The following is a 17,964-nucleotide window of genomic DNA, read 5'->3' on the forward strand; positions in this document are numbered from 1 at the left end:
TTCGCAAACGGCCATGATGCATATATTTCCTGCAAGTCATGTGACGGAAGATGTTTAAGTCCTCCCAACTCCTAACATTTTTTACACTTCCGCACAAAATTCTTACTATCTTCTCGGATTGTCGATCCGTAATACCCAACTCTCAAAATTCTCGCTGCCATGGCTCTTGCACCTAAATGATATCCACACATGCCTTCATGAAGTTCCCTAAGAACATAATCTCCTTGATCTTTCGTCACAAATTTTAATAGAGGAGTTGAATATCCTCGTCTATATAAATCTTGGCCAATAAAAGTATACTTCGCCGCCTTCTTCGCCAAACTCATGTCCCCACCTCTCCTTTCTCTTACGCCATTATAAATTTGTTAACCAACACCATCCAATCTTCTTCTTCTTCCGTCACTACCAAACACTCATTAGCAGTTATAGTTGGGATATGTAACGTTTGTTGAATGATTGAGTTATGATGTGCTTGTTTTTTACAACTTTCCAGCTTTGACAATAAATCGAATTTTGTATTCTTCTCTCTCAGTATGTGCTCTATCTCTGCCATTTCAAACTCTTGCATAATACTTTTCACTTTATGATAATACTGAATTAACAAATGATCTTTCACTTGATATTCTCCTCTGATATGTCCCACCATTAACTTCGAATCAGTTTTACATAACAATTTCGTTGCTCACATGTCTCTTGCTAATAATAATCATGTTATCAATGCTTCATATTCAACTTGATTATTTGAAGTTTTGAATTTAAACATCAAAGCTTGCTCCACCCTAAATCTTCCCAGTCATTCTAACACTATTCCAGCTCCATTGCCTTTTTTATTTGAAGCTCCATCCAAATGTAAAACCCATACCTCTTCTTCCAACAACTTCGCCTCATCAACACTCCCCTTATTTCTACTCCTCAACATCATCTCAATCTTCAAACTTGTTAAATAACATTCTCGAGTAGTACATTGATCTACATACATTGTTGTAACCTCCTTCCGGCCAGCTAGAAATTTCATAGCTAAATTAGGTGTTGATATTATTGCTCCTAGTTTGTTTAAAGATGGTCTTTCCAGCAAAACATTATAAGAATTTTTGGCATATATCACTAGATACCGAATGCTAATGACTTGAGATAAACTTTTGGTCCCAAACCTCATCCTTAAATCAACATACCACTTCGTCGTCACCCTTTCTCCTGAAAATCCAATTACCTGCTCATAATGAGGTTGAATTTCATCTTCTGATAAGTTTAATTTTAAAAATGTATCTCAATACAAAATATCAACAGAGCTTCCTTGGTCTACTAACGTCTTCATAACCACAAAATCTTCTATCTCAATAGTAATCACAGTTGAGTCATCTTGATTGGGGTTAATATCTTTGAAATCTTTATCTGTGAATGTTATTGTCGACATACTTCTCTTATAAATTGAACTAGTAGTTCTTGATGATCTTACATGCCTCTTTCTTGATGATGAAGAAACTCCTCCTCTTGCAAAACCTTCGGAAATAGTATTGATCACTCCCCTTATCGCCTTACTGGACTTCTCCCCCTCCTTGGTCTAGGAATTCTTCCTTTATCCCTCCTTTCATCATATGATATCTTCTCATTTGTGGTTCATAACTTCTCTCCCTTCCTCCCTCTCGACTTTCCTCATTTCTTCAGTCCCAACCTCTACCCCCACTCTGTTCCACGCCTCAATCTCTTGATTCAAATCTTATCGCTTCATTTCTTTGTATATATTGCTTAAGATGTCCTACCTGAATCAATTCTTCGATCTTATCTCTTAACCCTGCACATTTTTCCGTGTTGTGGCCAAAATTCTTGTGATATCTGCAATGCTTGTTGTGATCAACATTACTAAGAGTAGGTATTTTTCTTGGTAAAGGAATTAACTAAATATGAAGGGTTTCTTCTAATATCTTTGCTCGCTTAGCATTTAGCGGAGAATATCGTGCAAATCATGGTCATATGTATGTCTCTTTCGGCTTCTTCCATCTTCCTCCTTCCTTTTCCCTCCTATCCACCCCTTCTTCCATACAAATCTGACTCTTGAAACTTCTTAATTCTTCTAATTGCATAAACTTCGCCGCTCTTTGTCTTAACTCATCAAGATCGATTGCAGGCCGCTTGCTTAGGCTATCAACAAATGGTCCTGGTCTCAATGTTGTAACCATATGGTGCATGGTTACCTTAGGACTTAAAGTTCGAATACTCAAAACCACTTTTCCGAATCTCTCCATAAACACCCTTAACGGTTCCTCCCTCTCCTGCCGAATATTTACTAATGCAATAGATGTGAGATGATGTGGCCTACTGGTAGCAAGTTGAGCTCCAAATTTCATCACCAATGTATCAAAATAGTCAATTGAATAAGGTGGTAATTTCGTGAACCAACTCAATGCAACTCCTTACAACGTTGTCGGAAATACGCTACATAGAGTAACATCATTTGAAGTGTACAAGCTGATCCGAGTAATGTACACCACAACTTGTTCGTCGGGATTAGTGCTTCCATCATACTTCTCCAGTGTTGGACTCTTCTCGTTATTAGTCAGCAATACTTCCATAATTCCTTCAGAAAAAGGGTGCTTTCTTATTGACGTCCCATAAACATCACGAGACACAAAACGAGTCTTCTTGTGCGATACTTCAAAGCTATTAACAGTTGTTAGATTTGGTCGTGTACTTGTCTCCACATACTCTCGCATTGAATTTAAAGGCGTAGTATTTTCCTCTTTAAGCTTTTGCTTCATGTACATGTTTTCGGCTCTTAATGCTTCCATCTCATCTACATTCTTCTTCTTCAACACCTCCAACTCCCTCTGCAACTTAACCAACATAGACATAGTTGAGTCCTCCTGTCCACTTTCTTCTTCCTCCATATGATTCTTCCCCCTTGTGACTACCATTTTCCTCAACACTTCACTCTCAGCTCCACGGTGGGCACCAAAATGTACTTGTACAAACTGTGGGAGAGAGTGCTCTTAGAATCCGTCCTCGCTTTACTCTTTTTGCTCCTCTGTCAAGTCCTTATCTCGATCAACTTCTTCTCTTGGTCAACTCCTTCTCTTAGTCACTCATACTTTTGGAATTAATTTACGATCTCTCGCTATGAGGTGCGGTACCTGCAGGAATTCTCCAATGCTTAAGTTAGAATTAAGCATTCTATTTATCTATACTACTGTTAATAGACTTATTGAGCATGTCACATCATTTTAATCCTTCTACTTACATCATTTTCATACGTATCTCTTATTAATACTGATACTTTTCCACATAATATTTTCACTAATACTTTTACTTGATTTTTACTTTTTTTTTTTCGACATCTCGACTTTTCGAACTTTCCGCATACAAACTTTCTGCATAACCGGTTCAATGCCTAATATTCAAATTAAGAATATCGACCTTAACTTCATCTTTTTAATTGTGTTTAATATCATCTTACAATTTATGTTAGACCAATAATCTTTGAAGAAATACATTTTTCCGAAATATCTTGATACTTCACATCCGACTTCATTTTACATTAACCTAATAATCAACAATATTATTATTTTAATAAACTTTTATGTTATTTAATTATAAATTTATCTTTCATTATCTTACCCTGTATACAATTTCATCATCCAAACTTGAGCAGCTTAATGTAGCTTGGTATCCTAACCCTTTTGCTGCCATCTTTAGTTAATCTTATCTACAATTATTTTATTATTTTGACTTACATTATTTAAGGTTATGTTTTGAAATCTTGACTTGAAATTATTTTATTGTCGTTCAATTGATACCTGTAAAAATGGTATTATTCATATTGGCAAGAAGGTAAGGTTAGTCAAAAAAATTCCTTAAGACATTGGAACTTAAAAAAAAAAAGACTAGCAACCTCAATCAAAAAATAGTTATCAATATCAATTAAAAAAGATCTTTACTTACAAAAATACAGTCTCACTTCATTGATGTCGATAATTTTTTTTATTAATATTAACTAAATTTTACTATAAAGAAAACATAATTAATGTTATCAATCAATAACTCTATATACGTTTTGATGGACATTCATTGAAAAAAGTCAACTAATGTAAATTGAAAATCATCTTAGTTTACACTAACAAAAAATATTGTATTTAATATTAATTAAAAACACATCACTGATATTGATAAATAAAACCTTAACTAACATAATATGAGAAATAATATTAATAGTTAAGAAATAATCTAATGTATATGGAAAAAAATAATTAAAAAATATTCATTATTAATGTCAAAATTAGTTGCTAAAATGATGTGGAGTGAGTGACACGCAATCTAAACCAAGTAAAAATGTTTCGGTAAAAGCCAAATTAATAATAAAATAAGAAAAAATACATAAACTCAATAAAAGAGAAAATATAAAGAATTTAAAACTACTATATTTTTAAGTTAAATTTTAAATTATGTAGTATCAAGTAATTAAATTACTAAAATTTAAACTTTTTTTTATCTAAATAAACATATTTTGTATAAAAAAATATTTTCAATTTTCTAATAAATAAGTTACATTCTAATTTATTTATTATGAAAGTTTCTGACAAATATTAATTACCTCCCTATATGATTAAAACATTATATTTAATAATTTGAATTATTTTCAATAAAAGAATTTCGTAATAGAATGTTTAAAATATTTTTCTTAACCTTCTTTATTTTTCAATTTATCGTTTTTTTATCTTAATTTCTAAATTAAATTTAAGCATTCTTTAAAAATAATGTCAATAGTTAAAAAATTCTACATCATAATATAATTTTTTTATTAAAAATCTAAAACATAATTTATATATTAAAATTATTTATTAAAAGTATTATATAACACAAGTGTTTAACAAATTATTAAGGGTATTATTATATAACACAAAGAGTTTAACAAATATTACAAGAAAATTACTCAACAAAAATTAAATAAATAAAAAATAACTAGTTACATTTAAATATTATTTTATAAAATAAAAATTATTAATATTTAAATAATTTTTATTATTAATAAAAATTTATAAACTATTTTTAAATTGATATCGAAATAACTAATTTATAACTTAAAGTAGTTAATAATTAAAACATTTATAATTATTAAATACTATTTTAAAAATTATTTATAATTTTTATTAATAATAAAAATTATTTATAATTTTTATTAATAATAAAAATTATTTCATAAGTAATATTTAACTTAATTAATATAATAATTAATTATTTTTTTATAAAATTAATTATTATTTAATAATTTTATAAATACACACTTCCAATTTTAAAAAATTTACCATATTAATTAATAAAAAATATTATTAATATGAATATTATAATTGATTAATTATAAAATAAGTTGTTGATATAAGTGTAAAACTATTTTATAAAAGGTTTAATAAAAATGTATACATATATATATATATATATATATTTATAAATAGTATTTGATAAATATAAATTTGAATATTTTAAATTTAAATTTTACATTAAAATTTTGTGAAATATTTTTTTTATTTATATATTTACTTTTATGATTAACAGAATTATATAGTTATTATTTTTACCTTTTTTTAACTTATCTATTTACTTTTTATTATATTTTTAACTTATTAATCACCGCATTCTTAAAGAGATAATAATCAAACCATAATTGTTTTAAACAAAAACAAAAAAAAATATTTTAAATATTTAATAAAATATATATTTTTTATTAAAATTCAATTCTAACCATCCAAAATTATAAAAAAAAATTTAAAGTTTAATTAAATCAAGCCGTATCATAATAATTTTAGTTTTTAAAAATAAATATTTACCTTACCATTAGAATATGGATATACACTTACATAGTAATTTTCTTTAGATATGAATGCAGCAGAGAGTACTTCTCAGTGAAAAATTATTAGGAGTTAAAGAATAGGTTTTTCTTTTTCTTTTTTGCTAACAGAGTGTGACCCAACAAGTGAAGGTGAGAAGAAGAGAAGAGAAGAGGAAAAATGAGCAGCGAATCAAGGCCGGTGCCGAGGAGAGAGAGTCCATGGGGAATCACCGGAGACAATCATCCTGAACCCAAAGCTCACCGTTGCAACGACCGTGTTGAGGATGTTATCCAGGTTTATCTTTTTCCCCTTTTCTCTTTTCAATTTTACCTTCCCTACTTTTCATCAATTTGTTCATGTAATTCAGGATCGCTGCTCACTTCACCTTCTTTTCTCTGCTTATCTTTTTTTTTTCTGTGTGTTTAATTGGAACAATCTTTCTGTTATTATTATTATCATCATCATTTCTAAGTCCCAAATCAAGGTGGTAAATTTTGTAGGCTTGCTTTGAGGGAAACCCATTCAAGACTGTTCCGGGACCTTTCAAGCTCTTCTGGCAGTGCATGCGTTCAAAACCTGGGTCAGATTATCATCTACCTTGCAATTATATCTACTCTCTTTGTTTTAAGATAATTTCATTTTATGAATTGAGCTATAGCTGTGGGTGGATATAATTTGGGAAGCACAAATGTGATAAGGGAAACGGAAGGTACTGAAAGACTTCTTTAAAGGGGTGTGTATAATCAAATAAGAAGTGAATGCCAATTTAAAAACTAGAGAGTGTGATCATTAGTTGAGAAGACTTTAGGAGAGATGAGTGCAATTTTCCTTATGATTCATCGTTTTATGTCGTTACTGTAATATTATCTTCTGAAATGTTATGCAAATTTAAAACATAAAAGTAAAAAATAAAAAACATATGTACTTGCGACTTGCCATTATTTCAAAACCTATCGTTGTTTGATGTTGAATATATATTACTTCAAGAGTAATTCTAATAAAGTTACCAACACCATCACTTTTCATATTCTCTTACTCTAACAGTTACAAAAGAGTTATTAGAGTCGTAAGATTAACTTGATCCCTTAGACATTCTTGCAAGTAATCTGATCCTCTGCATGTACGTGTATGAATTATTATATTATTAGCAACACCGGTACTTGAAACATGGGGAGGCTTTAGTAGCTGAGAGTATTACACCCCTGTATGGGGTGTATCTGTTCATGTAAGTAGATGGGAGATAGGGGAAAAAAAGAAAATGAAGAAAGAGAGAATTACATGTGATACGAATGAAAAGAAAGGGATAAGAAGAAAATGGGATGAAAAATAGGATGAAAGAGAAATCATGGCTCTGTAGTGAAGTTTAGTTTTATTTTCATTGAATACAATATGAAGAAAATCAACTACTGCTTGGGGTGACTCTATAGTGAAGTTTATTTTTATTTTCATGCCTTGTTATGGCTTTCCTTTCCCCATACAAGTTTCTCGATTACCTTGTTAAACGTGTGACATTTATTTTGTGGCTATTACAGTGAGGAACCAACAGAACCATATACTTACGTAGATTTTGATCTTCCAAAGAAAGAGGCGAATCCTGTGAAACCTGAAGAGTAGTGCCACTTTTACTTACAACTGCCTTAACACCTTTGGCACAAGATTGTCGTCCTGTAGTGGTTTCAAAATTACCCTCCTTGTGGATGTTTATTGGAAGGAAATATGTAACTAAGTTGTTTTTGTTTCTTACATTCAAACAGACGTCATATGCCTTGTTACTTCATTAGAAATCATGGCTGGTTGCATTTTTGAATAATTTGCATGATAAACTATTGGTTATTTGTTTGATGTTATAACAGCATTCATTAGTATTCTGCTGGATTGGTTTTAGTTTTTAATGTAACAGAATTTGTATTGCAACATAACAAGAGATGAAAGGAAAGAAGAAAGTGAGGATGAAGAAAAACATGTGAAAAGATTGACTGATATTCATTTATTCTAAATTCAAAACTGAGATAAACCAATGCATACACACTAAGAAACCAAAATAAGAATGAAAAGCTAACTAAGCAAGGAAGCCAGAAAACTATATATGTGTGTATGTATCTGTGAGAGAGAGGGGGAAATTTCAAGTCTTGCTCTACATAGTCTTCTTTCCTTTGGTATTATAATGATGAGGTAACGTGAAGTCATTTCTACTGATGTCTTGAGACTTTTGCGACCATACTAGTCATAAAAAAAATCTTTTAATATTACACCACCTGCACAGTTCAATTACAGCATCTGCTAAATCTATGTATACTTCCACCAGATGTTGGTTAAATAAGCTAGTTTCATTGTATAAACTATGATAGTAGATTTAGAAAACATAAATTGGGTTGCTATACTTTGATAGCATGCTGACAATGCAATGTTTCTTTGATTTGGTTCAACCAGACCCTCTAATCTCTTGGAAAAATTACTGGAACCATTTTGTGTTTATAATCCTTATATCAATTTTGATATGATTTCATTTAAATTTTCTAGATTAAAAATTATTTGAAATCTACTTACTGTTAAAGAATACTCTTGGTTGTCAAATGTTGTGATATTTGTATGAACCATGTTTATGAAACATTTTATTTTTCTTATTTTCTTGTCAATTTTAACCAATAGAAAGTGTATTCATAATCTTATTAACTGTTTTTCATTGATAAAATATGAAGAATGGTGTTGGTTTAATCAAAGAAGCTAACACAAAAGTTGGAGTTGCCAATTTGGTTGTTGTGGGAAAGGTTTATCTGGCAAGTGAATAATCTTTTCTTGATTCAACAAATAACAATATCTATTCATGACTGCCCACATGCATGTGACAGGAAATATGTTTACCATTAAAATGATTGAACATTTGATGGCCTTGTTGTACTGAATTGTTACCGACAATTTTGCATAGTCAACAATACTTTCTTTCTTAATTTATCCAAAAAAAAAAATACCTTTTTAATATTATCTAGATTAGTTCCTTTTAAAAAAATTGTAGGGTTTATTATCATCGTAGAAAATTTTGTTCTAAGAGGATTATCACGAACAATTAAGTTTTTTTTCCTGAATATTTTAATGTAGTTATTTTTTTAAGATTTCTTTTGTAAATTTAAAATGTATAATAGTAACACAATTTGTTTTAAGTTCAGTAATGAATTAAATTTTGAAGGACCTAGCGAGACTCTGAACTGATTCACCAAAACTTTTTTATAATTTTTTTATACATGAATCTGAAGTTTTGAAAAATAAAAATGAAGAGAGGTCAATTTATTTGGGAGAGTTGTTTAATAATTATAAAAATACACAATTTAAGACATTATATTTACACTAAACTATCATTTATTTCTTTTATTTTAAAACTTGTTAAATTAAAGAGTACTCGTTCTAAAGAATTTTTCTTTCCTCCTTTATTTTTTATTTATTTAAAAGATAAATTCATGGACATTAAAAAAATACACAAAACTTTAGATGATGAATACGAGTTTCCTCCACATATGAATTATGCATTTAGGGCATGGAGAGTATAAAAAATATCCATCCATTTGTTTTATTTAGTTGTCACAGGCTAGTTCTACGTTATTTTATAGTTTTATCATGTTTAAAAAAAATTTTTAAAAATGATTGTTTTTATATAAACCTATAACCAAAACCAATAAGTTTCTTAGTATTTGGGTTTTTAAAAAACAAACTCAGTTTTTAAGTATTTTGTGGTCAAGGAACATATGGAAAATTAAAATCCTTTTCAAATTGATCATAGTTCATTTATGATATATCATTTTACAATTTTTTTTCCTTAAATCATTTTACTATTTTAATGAAGATATTAAATAAAATAATAAATATACGTAACATCTTAAAAATATTTTAATATTGTTTATATTTAATAAATTAAAAATTTAGTTCAAAAAGTTTAGAAGAATTCTAGGCCATGTCAGTAATGGGATTGTTGAATATTGATGAAAAATATATTAAGTTCAATGTCTAAGCTTTATTGGTGCAATTTGTTAAATAATTTATGTAAATTAGTATATTTTTAAAATTACCAATATTGTTAGTAATGGAACTGTTGAATTTTGATGAAAAATATATTAAGTTGAATGTCTAAGGTTTATTGATGTAATTTATTAAATAATTTATGTAAATGGGTATATTTTTTTTTAAAATATCAATATATGTAAATTGTTCTTCCAAAGACAAATATTACAAGCACGATTTTGGAATCAAGATTAGTATCCTTATAGAAGATTAAATTTTATTCCTGACCTTCAAATGCACATAAAAGTTAAGTATGAAGACCAATTACTGATAGTATCCAAAACAAAATAGATGAATAATTTAAAATAAGTCAAAGACAGTATTTTTATTGTGAAACAAAAGTCAAAATAAAAAGAATTTTTTATATAGACATCGAAAATCTTATTTTGTAATATTGGCTTCCTCTTCATTTTATTTTATTAAAATAAATACTTGAATTTATTATTCTTTAAAATTTTCTCAAATTTCATTTAATTAGCGTAATTAATTTAATCAATTAACCAAATTATCTAATAATATAAATATGTTCTTACGAAATATGAGATATATAAGGCAATTTTCCATTAGTAAAAAAGTGTTAACAAAATATACCATTGGAGAGAATGATGTAAAATTGCTAACAATTCACGAAAAAAGTGAATGAACCATGTTTAATTGGTTCATTTTTGTTGGTCACTTTGACACCTTCCATTGAATAATACTACTCTTGAACTCTTCAATTTGATAAAATTCACTTTGTAAAAGGTCTACATAAGATTGTCACTTTAAGCAAATAAAATGGTATTTCCATTGAGGATGAACTCTGCATGAAAACCTCTTATTCATGAACAACTCTTAGTTGGAGACTTAAAACTGTTCTGTATGAAGGTAGATTTGTCTAAATCTAGTGTATTTTGGCCTGAAGAAGACCATGATTGTTTATTTTTTTCTCTTTATACTAGCAATCTCACAGGGCAAGTTCTCTATCCAAGAAGGTAGAAATTAAAATATTTCAATTCTGACAAAGTTGTGTCACTACTGTTATTATGGTATGGCCTAAACAAGAGAAGTAAAAGAAGAGGCTACAAAAATATACATGGATACTTAGGCAGATGAACTAGATTGGCCATCTAAGCTCAGACTGCGTCTCCTTTTCTTACTCTTCTGCTTAAGTATCTCTTTGATTTCTTTTTCTTTCTTATCCACAAAATAAATCAAGTTTCTGAAGCTATTAGTGGTTCCAAAAGGCCCTTTACCTTTAGGCCTGACTGGTGAAATTTCCTCATCATGTTGCTCATGTTCTGGGCTGAATTTTGTGTATTGACATAGCACTCTAGTGAAGAATGCAATCAAAGCAAGGAGACATGCAATGCCGCATATAAGAAAGAGGCCCCAGAAGCTACTCAGAGATAGTTTGTTTAAATCCACATTATTTTCTTGTGTAGAACAATCCTGTTTTAAGAGCCATTTGTCATGGATTTTTTGCAGGTCACCATTCTCTGAGAGTTGAAGAATGGCAGTTGACATGTCAACAGCAAGGGGAGAGTCCCTCTGGAATGCCTGTCATCAAATAAGAGAAGAATATCAGTGTTGTGTAAGGTATAAACACTAATAGAAACAACTTCAATAAGTACAAGAATTTATACATGGACTTAGCTCAAACCCTTTTAAAAAGTAAACAAAACTTAGATGCAGAACTTATTAATGTTGTTCTCCAATTAAAATCATGATAATTTCTGCTTTCATTGTTTTCTCAGAAAATAGTATCAACAATATTCTAACACAAAAAATGAGTTTTGTTGAAGAGCATCTAGGAATGTAAACACCTTAGACTTGCAAATAAAGATACTTACAAATCCCCAACCACTTTTAGTGAACTCCTGCCCAACGGTTCTGAACTTACAGTTTGTATTGGACATTAAGATTTCAATATAAGGAAGCTCATCAACAACAGCCACAACCCCTCCATCTTTTGGTCCACGCTCAAGGGCATCAATATATGCCTCCATATTCTTCAATGTAACTATCCTTGATGGTTGTACATTGAGTTCTTCTGTCAAATACTTCCGTGCAAATGACCCTTCTTGAATTCCAATTGGTTGATTACTTGAGATCAAGCTGTCAATTCCTTCAATCTGTGATGACAGTTGCTGCACTGTGAGGATGGATGTTAAGCTAGCTGTGTAGCTTGAATTGATAATTAGCACCACAAAAAGCCATATGATTAGAACCAATCTCCCAAGACCACTCACTGTGTTCTCTCCTGCACCAGGTCAAAACAGCAAAGTAAGTCAACAACCTTTACCACGTGTCACAAAATAAGGACTGTCACAAGCCAAAATTGAAGTTATGTCGTGAATGAGAATCTGTGGCCACGTACTGTGTGAGAAAAACATTGTTGAGAAACTAAACCTGCAAAAGAAGAACTTATCTCAGCAAATGTTAAACTAAGCCATGCATCTCCTAGTACTAGGCATGCTATGCGGGGGTTGGAAATTCAGAAAGAGACACATTTATTCCAAGACATTCTTACAAAACAAAAGAGAGGAAGATACATATTAAGAAGGAGACTTTATGTCTAACTCAACCTTATAAAATCTTTATAAGCCGACTTATAAAATGAGGTTAGAGGAAGATACGTATTAAGAAGGAGATTTATATTTAACTCAATCTCATAAAAGTTTTATAAACCGACTTATGGTTTGCACTCACTTATAGACTATGAAAGTCCTTATCTCTAGTCGATATAAAATCTTCAAAAAAAAAAATCATATATTAACCTCAGTTCTAACTTACAAATTACACTCCAGTGGTGGTGGCAGTATATTATGATAGATGGAGGTTGCAATGTCAAAGACAAACTGTGTCATATTCCAAAAGATTGAGCTAAAGGCCATCAAATTGAAATAATATACTAACCAAAAGACTGTCATGAGTTGTTTCTTTGGTCTACCACGGAACTCCGGATTGTGCCGGTGCTCAAGAATCCATACAACGGTTCCCACAAGGACAAAAAAGGCACCAGTAACACACCACATTTGAGCAGTGAAGGGCTTGAGAAAAGACCAAGGACTTGATTTGATCTCCTTGACAGGAACAACAACAACCAGGCCTGATTCTATGTAAGGTTGAGTAAAATCCAAAAACCTTGTCCTGTTGGGGACAATTGTAACATCACCAACAGCTGCATCATAGGTCTGAAGAAGTAAAAGGCCAAATTAAGATAGCTACTAGAATCTGAAGAGACCTCAACCAACCTTGGAAACACAAAAATGTATTCTACAATCTAGATACTACATGCAAAAACTATAGACAATCGAAAGCCATATTATAGCCGATTAGGCTGCAAAGTATGTTTAGAACCTTACATTTAGTTCAACTTGACTTGCAAGGTCATCGTAGCTAGGATTTCTGTTACCAGGTCCAAATAATATGTATTCTCGCGGGACAGGATAAGGCAACAAGTTTATGGCAGCTTCAAATACATCAATGCAATAGCCTCTTACTCCAGGGGGGTTCTTGTCTTTAGAAACAAACTCCAAGTAGCTTACTCGGTTAGGCACTGCAATTCTCAGTGGCTTTCCATTGTTGGGAAACACCCATCCTCTTGGTTTAACTGCAGTTTCTCCAGGCCATATAACATCGTATAGTTTCTGGCTGCTCGTTGAAGTGTTAGGTGGCTTCTTATACAGAATTTCTGGAGCCACAACCGAGAGACCTGAGTAATTAGACCAATAACCAATTCTGCGCATTCCAGATCCACCAATGTTCAAGATATCATATGCTGGATGAATTCTATTCCTTTCATTATCAAACTGAACTAGTCCAGTCAAACCAGTGTAGTTGGTTCTCAAAATTGTCTGCAGAAAAGTAGGGCCTTCATCAAAAACATGAAGTGATTCTAAATGCAGTGTGCTTCCATTTGTGTCGCTCAATTTAGGGTCAGGGGAGAAAGATACCACACCACCTTCTTTCAAAAAAGCATCAAGAGCACGGGCTACTAACCAAACGGTATCATATGCATACAATGCATAGGAATTGAAGCTTGGAGTCTCCTTGTTTATTAGTCTCTTCATCCTGGAGAAAAAATTCTTCTTTTCATTAGTATCAGGAGTGTGATGACGTAAAGCCAAAACCCCTTGTAGGAGATTCAATGTTTTAGGATCAACTGGCTCTATTGAATCAAGTGCTGAAGCAAGCGAATCTGTTGCAATCCATACATAGCCATCGTCCATCATTCCTAGCTTCTCAGCAATAGAAAAAATGCTCAAACAAGTTTCAGGATTAGCATGCAAAACAAAGACCCGTGACTCCATTAAGTTCACTCCATTTAACAAGTCACTGATGTCTTTCTTGAGGGCCCCAGGAGGAAATGCAGCCTTGTAAGAAATCTTGGCACGTTTTTTTGCCAGAGCATCTCCTAGTACTGAAATTCCATTTCTTCCATTATCATCATCTACATAAATGGCTATTATCTCCCTCCATCTGTAGTAATCTACCAAAGTTGCAATTGCATACATCTGATAATAGTCACTTTGGGTGCTGCGAACAAAATATGGGTACTGAAGGGAAGATAGAGAAGGGTCTGTTGCCCCAAATGAAACAAGAGGAACATGGAGTTCATTGGCCACATGAGAGATGACATGGGCTATTCCTGAGGACTGTGGACCAATTGCAGCAATCACTTCATCCTCCATCAACTGCAAAGCTGCATACATTATCAAGATAAATCAACGAAGCTTGTTCAATTCTTTTCCACACACTTGCAGAGAGGGGACTATAAGAAAGAATGTGCAACTACAGTCTTCAGAAATTCTTCTCTAAATTCTGTCCCATTATCTATGCAAATAGCATAATCATTTTTATACACTTTTCACAAACACGTACTAACGAAAAAATGTACCAGTACATAAGTTTATTTTAATTTGAGAGAAGTTTGATTCGTGTTATCTTCTTTCTTAGTATCATTTCTAAACACGATTTAGCAAGATTGATAAGAACCAAGTTAATGTGGAAGAAACTGAATGATAATCTTGAAATGAAAGATTCTTAAACATAACAAAAAAGTTACAAAATTGAACATGATCATACACAGAATGAAACATACCATGTGAAGGAGAGGTTCACGAGGACAGGATGTTTAATCCATATTGTCTGAATTCTAAGGGCATGTTTACTAACCCTCAATTTTTAAGAATATTTTTTTTAAGTAAAAAAGATTATCACATAAATTAATCTAAACATGCACCAAGCAATAAAAAGGTAATAGACAAAATCAAGAAGTTTAATTTGATAATAAATGTACTCCTAAAAGACAAGCCCTCAAATTGAACAAAGAAACAGCACCTTGGTAGCTTCATAAATTCAAGTTTTGGCAAGTACCTTCCATTGTTCCAGCAAACCCACTGCAATTTGTATCATGCAAAGCAGCTTCCAGTTTAATGCCAGGGAGAACGCTTGAATCAGCATTAACATCTTCGAAAGCAGCCACGAATGCAGGTTTAGATGATCTTCCAATTATAGAATTAAGACTGAACAGTGCTCCAACTCTCAAAACTCTTGGTTTCGAAGAAGTAGAAGAGTTTGTGATAGTAGTTCCTGTCCTTCCCACCACTCCCTGTGTCGGAATCCACAAGAACAAAACCAAGAGAAACAACACCCTTCCTAAAAACATTCTTCCCTGACTTGTGACCCACATCATCTCCATCTGTGAGAAAAAACCTGAAAGTTCTTCAGTTTAAAGCAGCATCAGAACTCAGCACCTGTCATGTGCCAACCATTTCATCAGCAGCACATGAGAAGGCAAGAATCACCATAGCTGGAAGTAGCCAAAGACCAGAATCTTTTGGTCTTAGAAAGTTAAAATCAAACCTTTCCTATTCCTGAAGAAAACAGAAACACCCCCAGAAGACTAGATTCAAGCATCCAACAGGAACAAGCCATATGGTACTATCAGCAACTTAGATTTTAAAATTCAGATATTCTTCACTTACCCAGATGCAAAAGAAAAATGTTGTTATCGTATCCAGTACTTTTATTTTATTAAATTTATAATAAAAAAATCAAGGTCATAAATTCTAAGGTGAAAGACTCCACTGAACCATATAAACAAGTAGATGTGTTGGTGAAAACAAGACCCACATGCCTTGTATATTGAGAATTTCAAGAAAGAAACAAAAAGATTATAATATAATATGATGCAAGAGAAACCACGAGAGAAAAGATAAGGAGATGAAAGTATCTAAGATTACCTCAACACCAAACTTAATGTGTGAAAGCTTCTCATGTTCCAACAGTTTTGAAGACTTGTTATAAATGATTGAGAGCATGTGATTGAAGACTGAAACTGCCCTCTTCACTAGCAAAAAGAAGGAAGCTATTGTGTTTCACGCTGTAAGCAAAGAATCACAGTTCCTTCAAGTCTAGACAATCAAATTTTGTCTTCTCTCGGAGTTAATTTCAACAAGTGTGTAACAAAATCTTTGTCTTCTCCTGTGACTGAGTTATTGGCATGATATTTTGGTGAATCACATTTTTTTATTGTGAAAAAGTGTCACGATAAGTTGAGTGTGGTAGTGACGGCATATCTAGAAATCAACTATATCAACACGTCTATTATACATATAAATATATATATATATACATATAAATATATATACATATAAATAAATAAATATATATACATATAAATAAATATATATATATATATATATATATATATATATATATATACTTCTGACATCTTTAGTAGCACATGTTTAAAGAGGGGTTCACACACTGTCGAGCGTGACCCAACACAAACACAGTCTCAGAATATGACAAAGGAAAATTATATGATAATAATAAATTTTGAATAAAGAAAATGTTATTTTGACAAGCATAATGAAAAGTTATATCAGTTAAAAACTGTGATGTGATAGATATAATTCTAAAATTACTCTAAATATTTCTCTTTCTAATTATTATAATATGTTGAAAAGCTCGAAATATCAATAGTCTTTGAGTAAGAATAAAGTACTATAATATTTTTTTTTAATTAAAAAATTGTAACTGTAAAAAATACGAATCTCTATCAACTTTCATTTTGTCGGAGTGATTTTTCACTATTTTTTATGTACAGCCAATGAGAACGTAAAAATTGATGAACTGAAAATTTATTATCCAACAGTGTAGAAAACTAGAAATTACTGTTTTTGGCATCATCAGCGAATGTGGACTCATCATTAATGTAAAGGTTGAAATTCTTTGGATCTCCAACTACTTCATTCAGTGCATTAATTTGTGATAATTTTATAAATACATATCATACTTTAAAAATACTAAAACAAAAAAAAAATATATAGTCATCAAGTGTTTGATACCTATATATCCTTTTTAGATATATAATCACTTTTAAAAGCTTAGACATGTAGTATATGGTAAAGAAAATATATTATGTGTTAAACATAAATATCTTACTCTAACCTTTAGAATGTGTTAGACTTTAATAAATTTTGGATTAACTTTCTTATAAAAAAATTGTTTAATTTTTTATTAAAGGAATTGATTCCTAAAGCTTTGTAGAACTAGTTGGGCACCGATCCCAATGGTTGTATAGATGTGTTAAAGTTAATGAATAATTAAGTTAATATTTAGTTAACTAATCTCCATCTTCAATTTTTTTTATCGAAATATTCTGCAGGAAGCTTTTAAAAGCAATAGTTTCTTTGAAAGTGATTATTGTAAAAAATGCAGTGATTACAGTTACTCCTGCTAATACGTTTCTAATCTAGGGCATCTTTTACTTTTTTTCATTTGCTATTTGGATTAGAAGATATTTATGTACAGTATATGACGAGGGCACGTTCCAATTCAATTATTGGTGTCTTTATATTTTGAATAGTTGTGTTGTACACAGTACTCTTCTTAATTAAAATAAGATTATTTATAAAGGATACACTGTAGCATATTGATTTCTTAAAAGAGAAAAAAATTGGTTGAATAACTAACAAACACAGGTCCAGCTTTCAGCAACCCAACAAAGATATATAATTAATTAGAGAAACTAATTTTCCAATCTATAATTTGTATTTGTTGAATGAAGTAAGTGCTTTGCAAGTATGTTCATGATGTGACC

General features: G+C 31.1%; 2 protein-coding genes across 5 annotated transcripts; one reads left to right on the plus strand and one right to left on the minus strand.

The window, feature by feature from the left end:
- The first annotated feature begins 5,895 nt into the window (after positions 1-5,895).
- LOC137835548 (hexokinase-1 protein) lies at positions 5,896-7,687 on the plus strand. Its single transcript, XM_068644104.1, has 3 exons — positions 5,896-6,113; positions 6,320-6,399; positions 7,352-7,687. Exons 1-3 carry the CDS (start codon positions 5,997-5,999, stop codon positions 7,431-7,433), a joined length of 279 nt encoding a protein of 92 aa, XP_068500205.1. The 5' UTR covers positions 5,896-5,996; the 3' UTR covers positions 7,434-7,687.
- Positions 7,688-10,827: 3,140 nt separating this feature from the next.
- Positions 10,828-16,453, minus strand: LOC137835545 (glutamate receptor 3.4). 4 transcript variants are annotated; one of them, XM_068644099.1, is made up of 7 exons: positions 16,100-16,453; positions 15,231-15,730; positions 13,217-14,556; positions 12,768-13,045; positions 12,229-12,260; positions 11,702-12,111; positions 10,828-11,408 (listed from the first exon to the last, which is right to left on the minus strand). In XM_068644099.1, exons 2-7 carry the CDS (start codon positions 15,553-15,555, stop codon positions 10,953-10,955), a joined length of 2,841 nt encoding a protein of 946 aa, XP_068500200.1. In that variant the 5' UTR covers positions 15,556-15,730; positions 16,100-16,453; the 3' UTR covers positions 10,828-10,952. The 4 variants fall into 4 exon arrangements, with proteins under 4 accessions (XP_068500200.1, XP_068500198.1, XP_068500201.1 ...); XM_068644097.1 differs by having other exon boundaries at positions 15,231-15,555; positions 16,100-16,431; XM_068644100.1 differs by having other exon boundaries at positions 15,231-15,610; positions 16,100-16,422.
- Positions 16,454-17,964: the final 1,511 nt, after the last annotated feature.

The sequence above is a fragment of the Phaseolus vulgaris genome, chromosome 5, assembly GCF_051622355.1.
Source record: "Phaseolus vulgaris cultivar YP4 chromosome 5, ASM5162235v1, whole genome shotgun sequence".
Lineage (NCBI taxonomy): Eukaryota > Viridiplantae > Streptophyta > Magnoliopsida > Fabales > Fabaceae > Phaseolus > Phaseolus vulgaris.